The 17,688-nt window shown below is 30.0% G+C and overlaps 1 protein-coding gene across 5 annotated transcripts in view; it reads left to right on the top strand.

The window, feature by feature from the left end:
* The window catches only part of arhgap44b (Rho GTPase activating protein 44b), a 52,888-nt gene that overhangs the window by 33,860 nt on the left and 1,340 nt on the right, over positions 1 to 17,688 (top strand). For 2 of the 5 annotated variants that reach the window (XM_051124610.1, XM_051124609.1), the window contains exons 5-20: positions 6 to 117; positions 1,185 to 1,261; positions 1,614 to 1,731; positions 1,868 to 1,936; positions 2,008 to 2,089; positions 3,385 to 3,512; positions 3,685 to 3,796; positions 3,886 to 3,967; positions 4,063 to 4,143; positions 4,964 to 5,077; positions 5,173 to 5,264; positions 7,615 to 7,795; positions 7,893 to 7,910; positions 9,575 to 9,766; positions 14,437 to 14,552; positions 14,707 to 15,081. In XM_051124610.1, the coding sequence (XP_050980567.1) occupies positions 6 to 117; positions 1,185 to 1,261; positions 1,614 to 1,731; positions 1,868 to 1,936; positions 2,008 to 2,089; positions 3,385 to 3,512; positions 3,685 to 3,796; positions 3,886 to 3,967; positions 4,063 to 4,143; positions 4,964 to 5,077; positions 5,173 to 5,264; positions 7,615 to 7,795; positions 7,893 to 7,910; positions 9,575 to 9,766; positions 14,437 to 14,552; positions 14,707 to 15,081 (1,949 nt within the window). Of the gene's footprint in view, positions 1 to 5; positions 118 to 1,184; positions 1,262 to 1,613; positions 1,732 to 1,867; positions 1,937 to 2,007; positions 2,090 to 3,384; positions 3,513 to 3,684; positions 3,797 to 3,885; positions 3,968 to 4,062; positions 4,144 to 4,963; positions 5,078 to 5,172; positions 5,265 to 7,614; positions 7,796 to 7,892; positions 7,911 to 9,574; positions 9,767 to 12,063; positions 12,538 to 14,436; positions 14,553 to 14,706; positions 15,082 to 16,499; positions 16,538 to 17,688 lie in introns of all 5 variants that reach the window. The other 3 variants (XM_051124613.1, XM_051124612.1, XM_051124611.1) reach the window with 3 other exon arrangements.

Genomic DNA, 17,688 nt, shown 5'->3' with positions numbered 1-17,688 from the left:
TGTAGGAAGATGCTGAAAATCTGTGGAGAGACGCAGGACAGACTCGCTCAAGAACTTCTGCTGTTCGAGCTCCAGATCGAGCGGGACGTCGTCGAGCCGCTTTACACTCTCGCTGAGGTGTGTGTACATGTTTATAACACTGGACCAAAATAAACGAGCTATTTCACTAGAATTAACAATACATTTCATTTTCATTTTTCTTTGTTTACTTTAGAAAAATTAAATTATTATAAATGTATTTATATATTTGTGACCCTGAACCACAAAACCAGTCATGAGTATCATAGGTACATTTGTAGCAGTAGCCAAAAATACATTGTATGGGTCAAAATGATATTTTTCTTTTATGCAAAAAATCTGGATAGATTTAGGGGATACATTTTCTACAGTAAATATATAAAATTTTAAATTTAATTTAAAAAATGTAATTTAAATTTAAATTTAATTTAAAAAATGTAATTTAAATTTAAATTTAATTAAAAAATTTAAATTTAAATTTTAAATTTAAATTTAATTTAAAAAAAAAATATATATATATTTTATTAGTAATATGCATATATATATATATATATATTTATTTTTTTTTTTTTTTTTTTTTTTTTTTTTTTTTTTTTTGCACCCTTAGATTCCAGATTTTCAAATAGTTGTATCTCGGCCAAATATTGTCCTATCATAACAAAACAAAAATCAATGGAAAGCTTATTTAAAGAAAGTATTTCAGAGATGTAATCAAAGAAAATCAAAGCCAAAAAATCAAAAACACTTTGGGCTAAAATATTTACCGCAAGATATTTCTGTTATTTAACGACACATTCATGCAGGTAAACAAATAAAATATTTTATATTTTTAGTGTTTGAATTTTTATTTTTATTTTAAAATAATTTATTTGTTGAAAAAATGAAAAAAACAATTATTTGTAAATATTAAAATATATATAAAATAAATTTTAAAATTATAAATAAATATATATATATATATTTTATTATTATCAAATATATATATATATATATATATATATATATTTTTTTTTTTTCATTTTAAAAATGTATTAATTTAATTACTTTAATTTTTGCCCATCAACCCATGAACCCCAGTTCACATTTGTGTAAATGTTTTAGAAAAGCAATAAAATCAAAAAGTGTTTTTCTGTTTCTTTGTTTATTTCTCTTCTAATTCCTCACAGATTGAAATTCCCAACATTCAGAAGCAAAGAAAACATTTAGCCAAACTAGTACTGGACATGGATTCTGCTCGCACACGGTCAGAAACACACACACATGCTTTTATCTAGTTATCTAAACCAGGACATAACCATAAACTTGCAGTGCTTTTATGTGAAAGCAATTACTGATTTCTAGCTCATTCTTCACCTCAAAAAGATATAAGATATAATATTTTTGCAGTTATATATTTTTACAATATAAAGTGCAACATGTAATTATACGATTTGAAACTGCACAAAGTGCATGTTTAATTCAGCCAGTGACACTGAGTTCTCTTGCATATTAAACTCGAATAAAATGTATTATGTAGTGTGATTGGTTGTATACTGCACATTTAGTATTAGTAGGCAAATGTGTTTTTAATACACTGTTGTCTCGTCCAACTGTAGGTGGCACCAGTCGTCTAAATCTTCAACTCTGACCAATAAGGAAACACCCACCGGGGCCAAAGCCGACGCCCTCAGGGAGGAGATGGAGGAGGCGGCCAATCGCATGGAGATCTGCAGAGTGGGTGGAGCTTATCACTCTCTCTTTTTCTCTATTATTTCATGCGTACAGACAGGTGTCAAAGTGCATCATATACATAATGCAGACTGTACAAAAGCAACACTGAAGCATCATGTTTAATGTGATTGTTTTTCAGGATCAGCTCTCGGCGGACATGTATAGTTTCGTGGCCAAAGAAATTGACTATGCAAACTACTTCCAGACGGTGAGTGCTTTACTCTTTCAGACGAACAGCCTGCCTTTTTATTATTAACATCTCTCTGTCTCTCTGTTCAGCTGATAGAGGTTCAGGCGGAGTACCACAGGAAGTCTTTGGAGCTGCTCCAGAACGTCCTGCCACAAATTAAAGCGCAACAGGGTGAGAATCATGAATGAACATCAGAAACAGAATGGACTGAATTCATTTGGAAACACAAGCTTTTAGTCTTAGATATTACATAATATTTAATCTTTTTATAATATAATAGAATATAATAAAATTAGTGCTGTCAAACGATTAATCATGATTAATTCCATCCAAAATAAAAGTTTTTTATAATATATGTGTATATTTATTATGTATATGTAAATACACACACATCCAGTGTATATTTAGAAAATAACGCATTTTTCTTAAATGTATACATCCATGTATGTGTATTTACATATACATAATAAATATAAGTAGTACACACACATTATGTGAACAAAAACTTTTATTTTTAATGTGATTAATCGCAATTAATCGTTTGACAGCACTAAATATAATATAATATAATATAATATAATAATATTTTAGTATTATATATTATCCTGTAATATTTTAATAATTTAAAATATATATTTACTATTATTACAAAATATTTTATTTTAATAAAAAAAAATAACATTTTAATTTAATTTGCAGTTAATCACGATTAATTGTTTGACAGCACTGAATATAATATAACATAATATAATATTTTTGTATTATATATTATTCTGTAATATTTTAATAATTTAACTTATAGTTAAAAAATATATTTAATATTATTACAAAATATTTTACTTTAATATTATATATTCATAATATTTTAATAATTAGAAAATGTAATATTTTAATAATTTAATCTGCAATTATTCTAGAATATATTTTAATAATTGAATTTATAGTTAAAATATATATTTAATATTATTATGATATATTTTACTTTGTTATTATATAATCATCATATTTTAATAATTAGATCATGTAATATTTTAATAATTTAATTTGTGATTAATTGTTTGACAGCACTAAATATAATATAATATATTTTAGTATTATATATTATTCTAGAATATATTTTAATAATTGAATTTATAGTTAAAATATATATTTAATATTATTACAAAATATTATATATTCATAATATTTTAATAATTGGAAAATGTATTATTGTAATAATTAAATTATTATATAATTTAATATTATAATATTTCGTTTTAATATTATGCATTTTTATTTAATATTTTAGTAATTAGATTAATTGTTAAATTATTATAAATCTTTAAAATATTTAATGTTCTTTTTTGGTATTATATATTAGTATGTAATATTTTAATAATTATATAATATTTTAATGATATAATCTGTATATAAATGGCCTGTTTGGTGTAGTTTTGTCAGTAAAGTGTGTGTGGTTTGTGTTTCAGAGTCGTGGGTGGAGAAGCCGTGTTACGGGAAACCATTAGAGGAGCATTTGACTCTGAGCGGGAGAGAAATCGCTTTCCCCATCGAAGCGTGTGTGACGATGCTGCTGGACTGCGGCCTGCAGGAGGAGGTGAACATTCACTATCAACAACAACTTCACAATCACTATGTGACTGCAAGCGATTGGCTTTGGGTTTTTGCGTCAACTGTTTCACTCTTCTGCGTCTGTTTCCACCTCTGCATGAGTGTAAATGCATAGAACTGTATTGAAAGTGAGAACGTTTTGTGTGTGTTTGTGTCAGGGTTTGTTTCGAGTTGCTCCTTCTGCCTCGAAGCTGAAGAAGCTGAAGGCGTCGCTGGACTGCGGTGTGTTGGACTTTCAGGAATATTCTGCAGATCCTCACGCCATCGCAGGTGAGATTCCCCTCTGTTTATTTTTAGCAATCACACGGTCGCTCCTGATCGCAGCTCAGCGTGTGTGTGTGTGTGTGTGTGTGCTGCAGGTGCTCTGAAATCATACCTGCGGGAGCTGCCCGAACCCCTGCTGACCTTTGACCTGTACGACGACTGGATTCAGGCATCAAAGTGAGTCAATGTGACAGTAATCATCAAGCAGAATTATTTTTGATAGTCACTGTGCTTGTTTAGTTATTCAGGTGTGTGTGTGTGTGTGACTGCAGTATTGCGGATCAGGACAAGCGTCTGCAGGCGTTGTTATCAACATGTGAGAAACTTCCTACAGCAAACAGCAACAACTTCAAGTGAGTACAAATATATATATTTATACACCATATATAATATATAATATAAAGGCTTTATATTATGACAGATTTTTTACATTCATTTAAAAAATTAAATAATGTATTCACCTCTTTAAATGTAAATTAATTGTAATTATATATATATTTACATTTAAAAATGTGAAAAAATTATTTAAATTATTTATATATACACTACCGTTCAAAAGTTTGGGGTCAGTACGTTTTTATTGTTTCTTTTTTTTTTTAAGAAATTAATACTTTTATTCACCAAGGATGTATTAAGTTAATAATTAAAAGTTTATTAAAAGTTCATAATAAATAATTTACATTGTTATAAAATATTTATATTTTGAATAAACACTGTACTTTTTAAACTTGTTATTCATGAAAGAATCCTGAAAAAAAAAATCACAGGTTCCAAAAAATATTTGGCAGCACGACTGTTGATATTATCCAACATTGATCATTCTAATAATAAATCCGCATATTAGAATGATTTCTGAAGGATCATGTGACACTTAAGACTGGAGTAACAGCTGATAAAAATCACAGGAATAAATTCTATTTTAAAGTATGTTAAAATAAAAAACATTATTTTATACTGTAAAAACATTTTGCAATATTACTGTTTTTTTCTGTATTTTTAATCAAATAAATGCAGCCTTGATGAGCATAAGAGACTTCTTTAAAGACTATTACAAGTCTTACTGACCCCAAACTTTTGAATGGTAGTGTATATATATATATATATATATATTTTTTTTGTAAGTATAAACTGATTTAACACAGTTATGTGTCACTGATCTTGTTTGATTTCCAGGTATTTGATTAAATTTCTTGCCAAGCTGAACGAGTATCAGGATTACAATAAAATGTCGCCAGGAAACATTGCAATTGTTCTGGGGCCAAACCTGCTGTGGGCGCATACGGAGGGGTCAGTAACGACACATACACAATTACTCAAACACCATCAGACTGTTTATGAGGAAATGACGTAAGTCGTGAAATGCGTGTGTCACTGTATCTCAGGAACATCACAGAGATGATGACCACAGTCTCGCTGCAGATCGTCGGGATCATTGAGCCGATTATCCAGCATGCTGATTGGTTCTTCCCTGGAGGTGAGAAACACGGAGCACCTATTATCATTGACTAAAGTTACAACCATTAAAAAAAGCATTTTGTTACTTGAGACTGAAATAAAATATTTTTAAAAAATGTAAATTAAAACTATTATTTCAGCTTGTTGCCTAGGAACTTACTAAAATTACTAAAATTAAATAAGATAATAAATAAAAACTAGACAAGTAAAGTCTGACAACAAACTTTGAGTTGGCTTGAGAAAGCCAAGTATGAAAGTTGATGTTGCTAACATGATTTAGCACATTGCTTACATGATTTAACATGTTGTTAGCATTGTTTTAGCATGATTAGATTGTTGCTTGCATTTTTATAGGTTGATTACAATGTTGTTAGCATGATTAGCATGTTGTTTACATGTTACTAGCATGTTGTTAGCATGATTAGCAAGTTACTAGTATGTTTATAGCCTGATTATCATATTGATAGCATGTTTCCAGTATGATTAACATGTTACTACCATGTTTCTAACATGATTAGCTTGTTACTAGTTTGTTGCTAGCATGTTGTTAGCATGTTATTAATATGATTAGCAAGTTACTAGCATGTTGCTAGCATGATTAGCCAGTTACTAGCATGTTGTTAACGTTTTAGAAATAGAAATATTTTATTTTCTCATGTTTCTAGCATAATTAACATGTTACTAGCATGATTAGCATGTTGTTAGCATGATTAACAAGTTGCTAGCATGATTAGCAAGTTACCAGCATGATTAGCCAGTTACTAGCATGTTGCTAGCATGATTAGCATGTTACTAGCATGATTAGCCAGTTACTAGCATGTTGTTAACATTTTAGAAATAGAAATATTTTATTTTCTCATTTTTCTAGCATAATTAACATGTTACTAGCATGATTAGCATGTTGTTAGCATGATTAACAAGTTGCTAGCATGATTAGCAAGTTACCAGCATGATTAGCCAGTTACTAGCATGTTGCTAGCATGATTAGCATGTTGCTAGCATGATTAGCCAGTTACTAGCATGTTGTTAACATTTTAGAAATAGAAATATTTTATTTTCTCATTTTTCTAGCATAATTAACAGGTTACTAGCATGATTAGCATGTTGTTAGCATGATTAACAAGTTGCTAGCATGATTAGCAAGTTACCAGCATGATTAGCCAGTTACTAGCATGTTGCTAGCATGATTAGCATGTTACTAGCATGATTAGCATGTTGCTAGCATGTTGTTAGCATGATTAGCCTGTTACTAGCATGATTAGCAAGTTACTAGCATGGTTAGCATGTTGCTAGCATGTTGTTAGCATGATTAGCCTGTTACTAGCATGATTAGCATGTTGTTAGTATGATTAGCAAGTTACTAGCATAATTAGCATGTTGTTAGCATGATTAGCAAGTTACTAGCATGATAGAAATATTTCATTTCTCATGTTTCTAGCCTAATTAGCATGTTACTAGCATGATTAGCATGTTGTTAGCATGATTAGCAAGTTACTAGCATAATTAGCATGTTGTTAGCATGATTAGCAGTTACTAACATGTTGTTAGCATGATTAGCAGTTACTAACATGTTGCTAGCATGATTAGCAAGTTACCAGCATGATTAACCAGTTACTAACATGTTGCTAGCATGATTAGCATGTTACTAGCATGATTAGCATGTTGCTAGCATGTTGTTAGCATGATTAGCCTGTTACTAGCATGATTAGTATGTTGTTAGCATGATTAGCAAGTTACTAGCATAATTAGCATGTTGTTAGCATGATTAGCATGTTACTAGCATGATTAGCATGTTGTTAGCATGTTGTTAGCATGGTTAGCCTGTTACTAGCATGATTAGCAAGTTACTAGTATGGTTAGCATGTTGCTAGCATGTTGTTAGCATGATTAGCCTGTTACTAGCATGATTAGCAAGTTACTAGCATGGTTTTCATGTTGCTAGCATATTGTTAGCATGATTAGCATGTTACTAGTATGGTTAGCATGTTGCTAGCATGTTGTTAGCATGATTAGCCTGTTACTAGCATGATTAGCAAGTTACTAGCATGGTTAGCATGTTGCTAGCATGATTAGCATGTTACTAGCATGTTTCTAGAATGACTGGCATAGTACAAGCAAGTTAGCATGATTAACATGTTGCTATCATGATACAACATGTTATTTAAATGGATGTGGTAAATGAGTTGATCAAAAGTAATCCAAAAGTAGTCAGATTACATGGACTAAACTGTGTAATGTAATGGATTATGTTACTAACTGCAGTATTTGTGATGTAGTGTGTCCTCAGTAACGCATTATATTTTCTGTGTAATCTATCCAGCACTGTCAGCTCCTGAATTTCAGTGTATCCCATGGTTCTGTGTTGACAGAGATCGAGTTTAACGTGACGGGAAACTACGGCAGCCCCGTCCACACCAATCACAACGCCAACTACAGCTCCATGCCGTCGCCCGACATGGACCAATCAGATCGCAGGCAGCAGGACCAGAGCCGACGCCCGCTCAGCGTCGCCACCGACAACATGATGCTGGAGTTCTACAAGAAAGACGGGTGCGTTCAATCAGCCTGACGCGTTCGTACGCGTGCGCTCTTCTCCTCGCTTTGGCTTTGAGTGACTGATGCTTCTGCTTTTCTTCCACTAATGCAGCATTAGGAAAATTCAGAGGTACGGTGACGCTTCTGTCTCTTCCTGTTCTGTCCGTCTCACCTTTCCTGATTTCCTGCAAACCTGCTGTTTCTGAACACTGACTTTGGTGGTTTTGGATTTCTGAAGTGACGTGAATTTAGTGCAGATGGCAAATTAAATCTACTGTAAAAATTATGATATATTATTACAATTTAAAACAGCTGTTTTCTACGTGAATATGTGTTAAAGTGTAATTTATTTCTGTGATGCGCAGCTGAATTTTCAGCATCATTACTCCAGTCTTCAGTGTCACATGATCCTTCAGAAATCATTCTAATATGCTGATTTGCTGCTCAACAAACATTTCTAACAGTTGTGCTGCTCAATATTTTTGTGCAAACCATCACAAATTTTATTGTTTAGGATTCACAGATGAATAGAAAGTTTAAAAGAACAGCATTTATTTGAAATAGAAAACCTGTGTGACATTATAAATGTCTTTACTGTCACTTTTAATCAATTTAATGCATCCTTGCATGCTAAAAATATTAATTAATTTTTTAAAAATAAATTGTTTATGCTGATTAATGTAACATTTAATAGAGGAAGTTCAAAGTACACACATATACATGTAAAGCAATTATGCATTTTACCTTTTAATTATTAGTGTGTATGAATATTATGAATATTATAAATATTTGTAATAAATATGTATAAAATCAAATATTATTTTTAAGTATCAAACGTAATTAATATGAATAAAAAATAATCTTAAATTTAATTGTAATTAATTTATCCATATCAGTAAATATTCATACAATTAGTTATTAATTATATTAATGTTTATTCATATTATTAAATATTATTTATTAAATAACAATTATTAATAAGTGATGATTAAATCATGAGAGTTGAATAATTGATCATTATAATTAATTCACAATTAATATTCTTAAAAACAATAATTAATGAAATAATTATTAAGTATAATATGTAATATTTAAGAATTAATTTATAGGTTATTGATTGTTATATTAATTATTGATATATTTAATTTAATCATAATTTAATATTAGTACATTTTAATAGAGTTAATGATCTTGTATTAATATTTATTAATTGTAATGTTAATTAATATTACAAGTACATATTAATAATTGACTGTTATTTAATAATTGACCGACTGTTAAATAATAATTGAATAATTGCAAATAATATTTGAATTTAATTACAATTAATTAATCATTAATATAAAAAAAATCATTGATAGTAGTAGTATTTATGAATATTAAAAAATGAGTAATTATTAATTATTTAACAATTGACTGGCTTTTAAATAATAATTGAATAATTGCAAATGATATTTGAATTTAAGTATAATAAATAATATTATACTTTCTATTAGTATCATTGAACATTATTTTTTATTATAATATTTATTAATAGTTGACGATTATGAATAATAAATTTAATCCTAGCATGATCCTTCAGAAATCATTCTAATATTTTTGTGCAAACAGTCATATATTTATTTTTTAGGATTCACAGATGAATAGAAAATGCATAAGTAAAATTGACATTATAAATGTCTTTACCATCACTTTTGATAGAAATATTACGTTATTTTTTAAAAAATGCAACAAAAGTGGTCATGTTTGTGAAGTGTGAGGGGTGTGATTGGCTGTGCCTCTGCCCCGTTGCAGTATGGGAGTGCGCGTGATGGACACCTCCTGGGTTTCTCGAAGAGGCTCCTCGTCGTCTCGTAAGAGCTCGTCGACTCCGCCCAGCGTTCAGCCGCCCGCGCCGCCTTCTGATTCGCTGAACCCCGAGCAGGCGGCCGATCTCTCCACCTCCCCCTCACAGACTCCGCCCCCCATCAGCGCCGACAGGACCAGGTAAACAGAGACGACCAATGGGAATCCAACTCACACACTCAGTCACATGACCGCTGCTCATTTCAATTCAGCCAGCTGAGCACATCATGAATATTAATGTCGTATTATACAGTGTATTACATAAAGCAGCTCAGAATAAATATTTAAAGTGGAAAAGCAAAGAAGAATTACATGAATGAATTAGTCGGCTGAATTGAAAGTGGAGTTATTTTCCTTCTTTCCTCTTTTCTCTCTTTAATTTCAGCCTAAAATGAAAATTCAGTTTTATTCACATTATTTTAAACCATTATTCACTGATTATCTTTCTCTCTGCCGTAATATATAATAACATAATTTGCATTTCTGCGTGAACTCTTCCTTTATTTATTTTCTTTTTGTTTTGTTGACTGAGTGAATCCTTTTTATTTATCAGTATTTTATTATCCTCAATATCTCAAACCCACTCAGAATCACACGCACTCCTCCTGGATGTTCACAATCACTCTTGTTTCTGCTGATGAACGTAATTAGCATTACTTTAAAGGAATGTTTCAGGTTCAAAACATACACTGTCCATCACATTTATGGACAATTATACAGTAGATCAGTACTGCATTTAATTGTGGAAGTTCAAATTACACACATATGTATGTAAAACAATTATACATGTTACCTTGTGCTAAAATAATTATTAATTATTAATATGTATGAATATTACAAATGTTATAAATGTTTGTAATAAATATATAAAAGAAAATAATATTTAAAATATTAATTATAATGAATTAATATGAATCTTAAATTTAATTTTAATTACTCTATATTAGTAAATATTCATACAACTAATTATTATATTCATATTTATTAATTATAATGTTAATATATATATTTTAAAAATAACAATCATTGGCAGTTATTTAATAATTGATGATTAAATCATGAGAGTTCAATCAATGATCATTTTAATTAATTCATATTCTTAAATAATAAGAATAATTAATAATTTATTGATATTTGATATTGATATAAGTAACTATAATAGGTAATATTTAAGCATTAATTTATAGGTTTATACTGATTATTTATTTTTTGTAATATTAGCACATAATAATAATGACAGTTATTTAATAATTGACTGTTAAAAATGTAATAATTGCAAATAATAATTTAATTATAATTAATTAATAATTAATATGACCAAAATCAGTGATTGTATTAGTATTCATGAGCATTAAAAATGATTAATTACAATATTTGTTAATAATTGACAGTTATTTAATAATTGACTGACTGTAAAATAATAATTGAATAATTGCAAATAAAAATTTAATTTAATTATAATTAATTAATAAATAATATTAACAAAATTAAAGATTGTATTAGTATTTTTGAACATTAAAATATGAAGTATAATATTTATTAATAATTCACAATAATTTAATAATTGACTGGCTGTTAAATAATAATTGAATAATTGCAAATGATATTTGAATTTAATTATAATTCATTAATAACAATCATAAATATTAAACAAAAGTAATAATTGTATTAGTATTTTTGAACATTAAAAAATATTAATAATAATATTCATTCAGGCAAGTATTTAATAATTTTTTAAATAATTTAATAATCGACTGATTGTTAAATAATAATTTAATAATTACAAATAATTGTTATTTAACTATAATAATTAATATTCATGAATATAAACAAAATTAATGATTGTATTAGTATTTATAAACTTAAATATTACAATTAATTAAAAAAATGTTATACAAAAAATATGATATTATTAATTATAATATTTATTAATAATAGGCAAGTGTTTAATAATTGAGTGGCTGTTAAATAATTGAATAATTGCAAATAATTTTTCATTTAACTATAATAAATTATTAATTAATATTCATGAATATTAACAAAATTATTGATTGTATTAGTATTTATAAACTTAAAAAATTATTAAAATTAATTAAAAAATTTAAATACAAAAATAATAAAATAGAAAAAAGAAAATGTATTATAATAATGATTAATATCTATTATTATAAATGTATTGATTTAAAAAAAATATTAAATTATATCAGTAAATATTATATATATTTTGAATAAATACTAATTTATTATTATGTATGTTATAATTATTAACAACAGTTAATTGAAGTACGTCAGCAGAGGAACTAAAACTGCACTCATTAGCATAATGTTACCATGGTAATGACACAACTGCTGTTGCTGGAGCTGAGCGACGTCCTCTGACCCGACGTCTCGTCTGTTGTTGGCCCTATTTTACGTGTCAATCTTGCAAATCTTTTCAGCTGTGACGAGGCGTCTTCCAATCGCTCGGACTCCTGTCACGTGTGTCCCTCCCCAGAGGAGGAGCGGCCGCCCCCTCCGTACCCGTTCTCTGTCTCCTCCTCTTCCTCCTTGTCCTCCTCCTCCTCGTTCTCCGTCCCTCACCCTCGAGCGCGTCCCGCCGCTCCCGTTCCCGAATGCGTTCCCCCCCCGGCGTTGAGCCGCTGGTCCGTGTACAGTCCTCCGCCTCCGCTCCTCCTGTCCTCCACCTCTCTCGACATCAACTCCAACCCCAAACCCAGCGTCCTGCACCTGTCCAAGCAGGGCTCTCTGCCCGCCGACCCGTCCCTCCCGCACGCGCCCGTCTACATCAAACCCCCGCTCGTCCTGCCCCGTCACGACCCCTGCCACCCTCCCGCCCTCAGCCCTCATTCTGCCGCTCCGCCGTGGGCCGCCTGCGCCTGCAGCAACCGGGAGAGGGGACTCAGAGTGCCTAGGTAACTACCCACTAACCTGATAACTAGTCCAGCACAACCTGCTGGATCATTTGGGATTATACAGAAAGTTTCTGATTACTGATCAGCATCATGAAAACACGTAGCGCCCCCTAATGCTCACTGATTGCAATGCACAGCATTTAATGAGGAGCATAGAGATTCAGGGTGAATTAAAAAGTAAGCAGGTTTTAATTCAGTGCAGTAGCGTTCTTTAAAATGAATTCCTGCTGCCGCTACTGAAAGCCTTCTGTTATGAATTCAAAGTTTGCTTCAAACTTTCCTTCAAGTTCCCTGCGCTGCTTTATGCATTAAAATGAGCAAAAATCCCTGCTCTCAAATGAAGGGATTTTTGTTTTTGCTTTTGCTCTTTTCTTTTTTTGATTTTCTTTGTTTTTTTTTAATCATCATTAAGTCAGAAAGATTGTAAAAAATAATGATTCTGTTTATTTCACCAAACCCTAAGAAATGTATCCCATTTTTAGTATCTGCATTTATTTATTTATTTATTTATGTTTTTTTTAAGGTCTGACATTTTCTAAAAATGATATTTATATTAATTTCACCAACCCCTTAAAATATATCCCATTTTTATTATATGCATTTATTTATTTAAGGTCTGATTTTTTTGTAAAAAAAAATAATATTTATATTAATTTCACCAACCCCCTAAAAATGTATCCCATTTTTAGTATATGCATTTATTTATTTATTTATTTATTTAAGGATTTATTTAAGGATTTATTTATTTAAGGTCAGAAATTTTTTGTAAAAATGATATTTATATTAATTTCACCAACCCCCTTAAAATGTATCCCATTTTTAGTATATGCATTTATTTATTTATTTATTTATTTAAGGATTTATTTAAGGATTTATTTATTTAAGGTCAGAAATTGTTTGTAAAAATGATATTTATATTAATTTCACCAACCCCTTAAAATGTATCCCATTTTTAGTATATGCATTTGACCAACCCATAAAATGTTTTTCATTTTTAGTAATTTCATACACATCTTTTAATTATTTTATTTTATTTTATTTTAGTTTATTTTAGTTTCTTTTATTTCTTATTTTATTTATTTTAGTCATAGAAAATAGAAAACATTATCAGTTTTATTTATTCATTTATTCTTTCATTAATTTATATTTGATTATAAATAAATAAATAGAATTTCTATTTATTTTACCAACCCCTAAAAGAAAATGTATCACATTTTTATTATCCACATACACTTTTGTTTTGTTTTGTTTTCTTTTCTTTTCTTTTCTTTCGCTCTTTTCTTTTTCTTATTTTCTTTGTTTTTTTTAATCATCAAGTCAGAAAGATTCTAAAAAATATTGTTTCTGTTTATTTCACCTACCCCTTAAAAATGTATCCCATTTTAGTATCTGCATTTATTTATTTATTTATTTATTTAAGGTCTGACATTTTTGTAAAAACGATATTTATATAAATTTCACCAACCCCTTAAAAATATATTCCATTTTTAGTATATTCATTTATTTATTTATTTATTTATTTATTAAGGTCAGAATTTTTTGTAAAAAAAATAATATTTATGTTAATTTCACCAACCCCCTAAAATGTACCTTATTTTTAGTATCTGCATTTATTTATTTATTAAGTTATTTATTTAAAGATTTATTTGACCAACCCATAAAATATATGTTTTTCATTATTAATAATTTCATACACATCCTGTAATTATTTTATTTTATTTTTTTCCAAGTGAGGACATCAGTAAGAAGACGTTCTGTGAATTTCACCTCATGTTTGGGGGCAAATTTATTGCCAAATTGTGCATTTTCTATTTTATTCATCTCAGTGTTCATATGTCAGAGCTGAGACTGTGTGTGTTTGTGCAGTTAATGGATGTTTATGTGCATTTCTGTGATCAGCGCTCAGAAGAATAAGGAGCCGTCGCCTGTGATTGGTCAAAGAGGCATTTCACCAACGGCTCCCTCTGCTGGACAGAACCAGCTGTCAGACCAGAGTCCTCACACGCTGCGCAAAGGTGCGTTCAACCTGTGCAATACAATGAAATAACCATGCATTGAAAATATGATCCATTTCAAGTAAATTTTAATCATGCATTTAAAGTCATTCATGTTGTAATCGTATGATATGATGCTGCAATTAATATACAAACGCTTTCCCCTTTCCTTCAGTTTCCAAAAAGCTGGCCCCCATCCCTCCCAAGGGTCCGTACTCTCCGTCCAGCTGCGTGTCGGATCTGTCTCCGGGTCCGTCTCCGGTCAGTCTGTCCCCGACGCCCCCCAGCACCCCGTCCTCATACAGCTTTAGTTACCCGCAGGGCGGCTCCGTCCTCACCTCGCCCGGACACAACCACAGCCAGACGCTCTCGTCCCCGCCGCCGCTCACCGGCACCCTGCCCAAATCACGGCCCACCCCCAAACCGCCCCGTCAGAGACCCAACCTGCCCCCGCCGCAGCCCCCGGGCCCCGGCGGTCTGAGCCCGCAACCGCTGGAACACACGCCCGGCCTGCTGGACGCGCTGTCTGCCGGAGAGAGCATGTCTACAGGTAAAACACCACTGATTTCTGGGTATTATCAGGCTCTGTTCCAAATGCTAGTGAGTGTCTTCCTGTCTGCTACTTTTTTAGGCAGCTTAATGATCAAACGTAACAAATTTGAAACGAAGCAGAGTGATACAATTTCTGTTTCCATGGTAACCGTCTCTGATTGGTAGATAATTCGCTGTAGCATTATGGAAAACATAGGTGAAAATGTAACTTTTAAGTAAGATTTTGAAATTGAAATGACCAAAAGAATAAATTAGCATTTAACCTCAGAGCTCATGTTTGGACTGGATTAATTTAGGGTTTTTAATTTAGATTAGTTTTAAATTGATTTCTTCTCTTAATATTGTTTTTATTACTTTTTATAACTACAGTAAACAAATAAAATATATTTAAAACACTTTCTTACCAACCCCTAAAAAATGTGTCCCAATTTTAGTAGAAAATGAATATATTTAATATTTATTTATTTATTTATTTAACGTCTTACATTTTTTGTCAAAAAAAATAGTATTTATATACATTTTACCAACCCCTAAAATATATCCCATTTTTAGTAGAAAATTAATATTTTATTTATTTATTTATTTATTTAATATTATTTTTTAAGGTCTGACATTTTTGTAATAAATTATTATTATTATTTTTACAAAATAATAATAATAATAATTTATTATTATTATTATTAATAATAATAATAATAACTTTATCAACCCCTAAAACATTTATTCCGTTTTTAGTAAATAATTAATATTTTTCATATATATTTATTTATTTATCTATTTATTTAAGGTCTGACATTTTTGTAAAAATAATATTTATATTCATTTTCCCATCCCTAAAAAATGTATTCCATTTTTAGTAAAAACTCATATTTTAAATATTTATTTATTTATTTATTTATTTATTTAAGGTTTGACATTTTTGTAAAAAAATATATTTATATTAATTTCACCAACCCCTAGAGGAAAATGTATCTCATTTTTATTACAACCTCAAACTCAAACCTTTACATTAAATTTTACAACCCCCTAAAAAATGTATCCAATTTTTAGTAAAAAAATTTTTGTAATATTTTTTTTTTTTTTTTATTTACCCAGCTTTCAGATGATGTATAAATCTTAATTAAAAAAAAAATTACACTTATGACTGGTTTTGTGGTCCAGGGTCACATATTTTATTTGAGTTAGTTTTTATTTTTAGTTTTGGTTTTAGTCAGCTGTAATAACCTATAATAAATAGCATCATTTTGCTGTCGTTTGATTGGAGCGGAGCTGAAGACAACACAGATGCATGTGTGTGTGTGTGTGTGTGTGTGTGTGTGTGACTGACAGGTGGTGTGTGTGTGTGTTATACTGTATCTGGTGTGACTCTGCGGTGGTTTTTTCTCTTCTCTCCTGTGGTTGTTGTGACGTGTGCAGCGGTCTGATCTCTGGTGTTGGTGGTTTTGGTTGAGATGGTAAGCAGTAAGCAGCGTCTGTCTGTAAACTCACCCGCTGTCATTTAACACCGGCGCTGCTGCTGTGTGCATGACTCTGTCCTGACCCGCATGGCTCTCCATCCATCTGATCCGTCCCTCACCATCCGTCCTTCAGTTCAAACTCACGACTGCTTTGGTCAAACCCGTCTCACATCTCAATATTTAATTTTCCACACAGTGACGGTTCATAGTGATCATGAATGTCATGCTGTTTGTTTGTAAACCCACATTACACACATTATCTGATGGGTTTGTTTACAAAATGTTCAGCCACTGGATGCTTTGCAATTTTTCAGATGGACTTAAATATATCTGCTAAAAGCTGTGTGAAAAGTTTGGGGTTAGCAAGGGTTTTTTTTTAAGAAATTAATACTTTTATTCATTAATGATGCATTAAATTGATCAAAAGTAACAGTAAAGTGTTTTCAACACTGCTAATAATCATAAATGTTTGTTGAGCAGCAAATCAGCATATTAGAATGATTTCTGAAGGATCATGTGACACTGAAGACTGGAGTAATGATGCTGAAAATTCAGCTTTGATCACAAAAATAAATTACATTTTAACAGATATTCACATAGAAAACAGCTGTTTGAAATTAGAATAATATTTATCCATTTTTATTTTATAAAACAATTATTTATATATATTTTTTTACATTTAAGACTAGAGTAGTGATGCTGAAAATTCAGCTTTGTTCACAGAAATAAATTACATTTTTACATAGATACACACAGAAAAGAGCTATTTTAAATTAGAATAATATTTCACAATTTTTATTTTATAAAAACATTTATTTATAATTTTATATAATTATAATTATAATTTAATTTTATAATTGTATACATTTTTTAAATATTTAAGACTGGAGTAATGATGCTGAAAATTCAGTTTTGTTCACAGAAATAAATTACATTTTAACAGATATTCACATAGAAAACAGCTGTTTTAAATTAGAATAATATTTAACAATTTTTATTTTATAACACATTTATTTATATATTTATTTCATATTTAAGACTGGAGTAATGATGCTGAAAATTCAAATTTGATCACAGAAATAAATTACATTGTAACATAGATACACACAGAAAAGAGCTATTTTAAATTAGAATAATATTAAACAATT

Source organism: Labeo rohita, chromosome 12 (genome assembly GCF_022985175.1).
Source record: "Labeo rohita strain BAU-BD-2019 chromosome 12, IGBB_LRoh.1.0, whole genome shotgun sequence".
Lineage (NCBI taxonomy): Eukaryota > Metazoa > Chordata > Actinopteri > Cypriniformes > Cyprinidae > Labeo > Labeo rohita.
The sequence above is the reverse complement of the archived record's forward strand: the minus strand, read 5'-3'. Positions and strand labels throughout refer to the sequence as shown.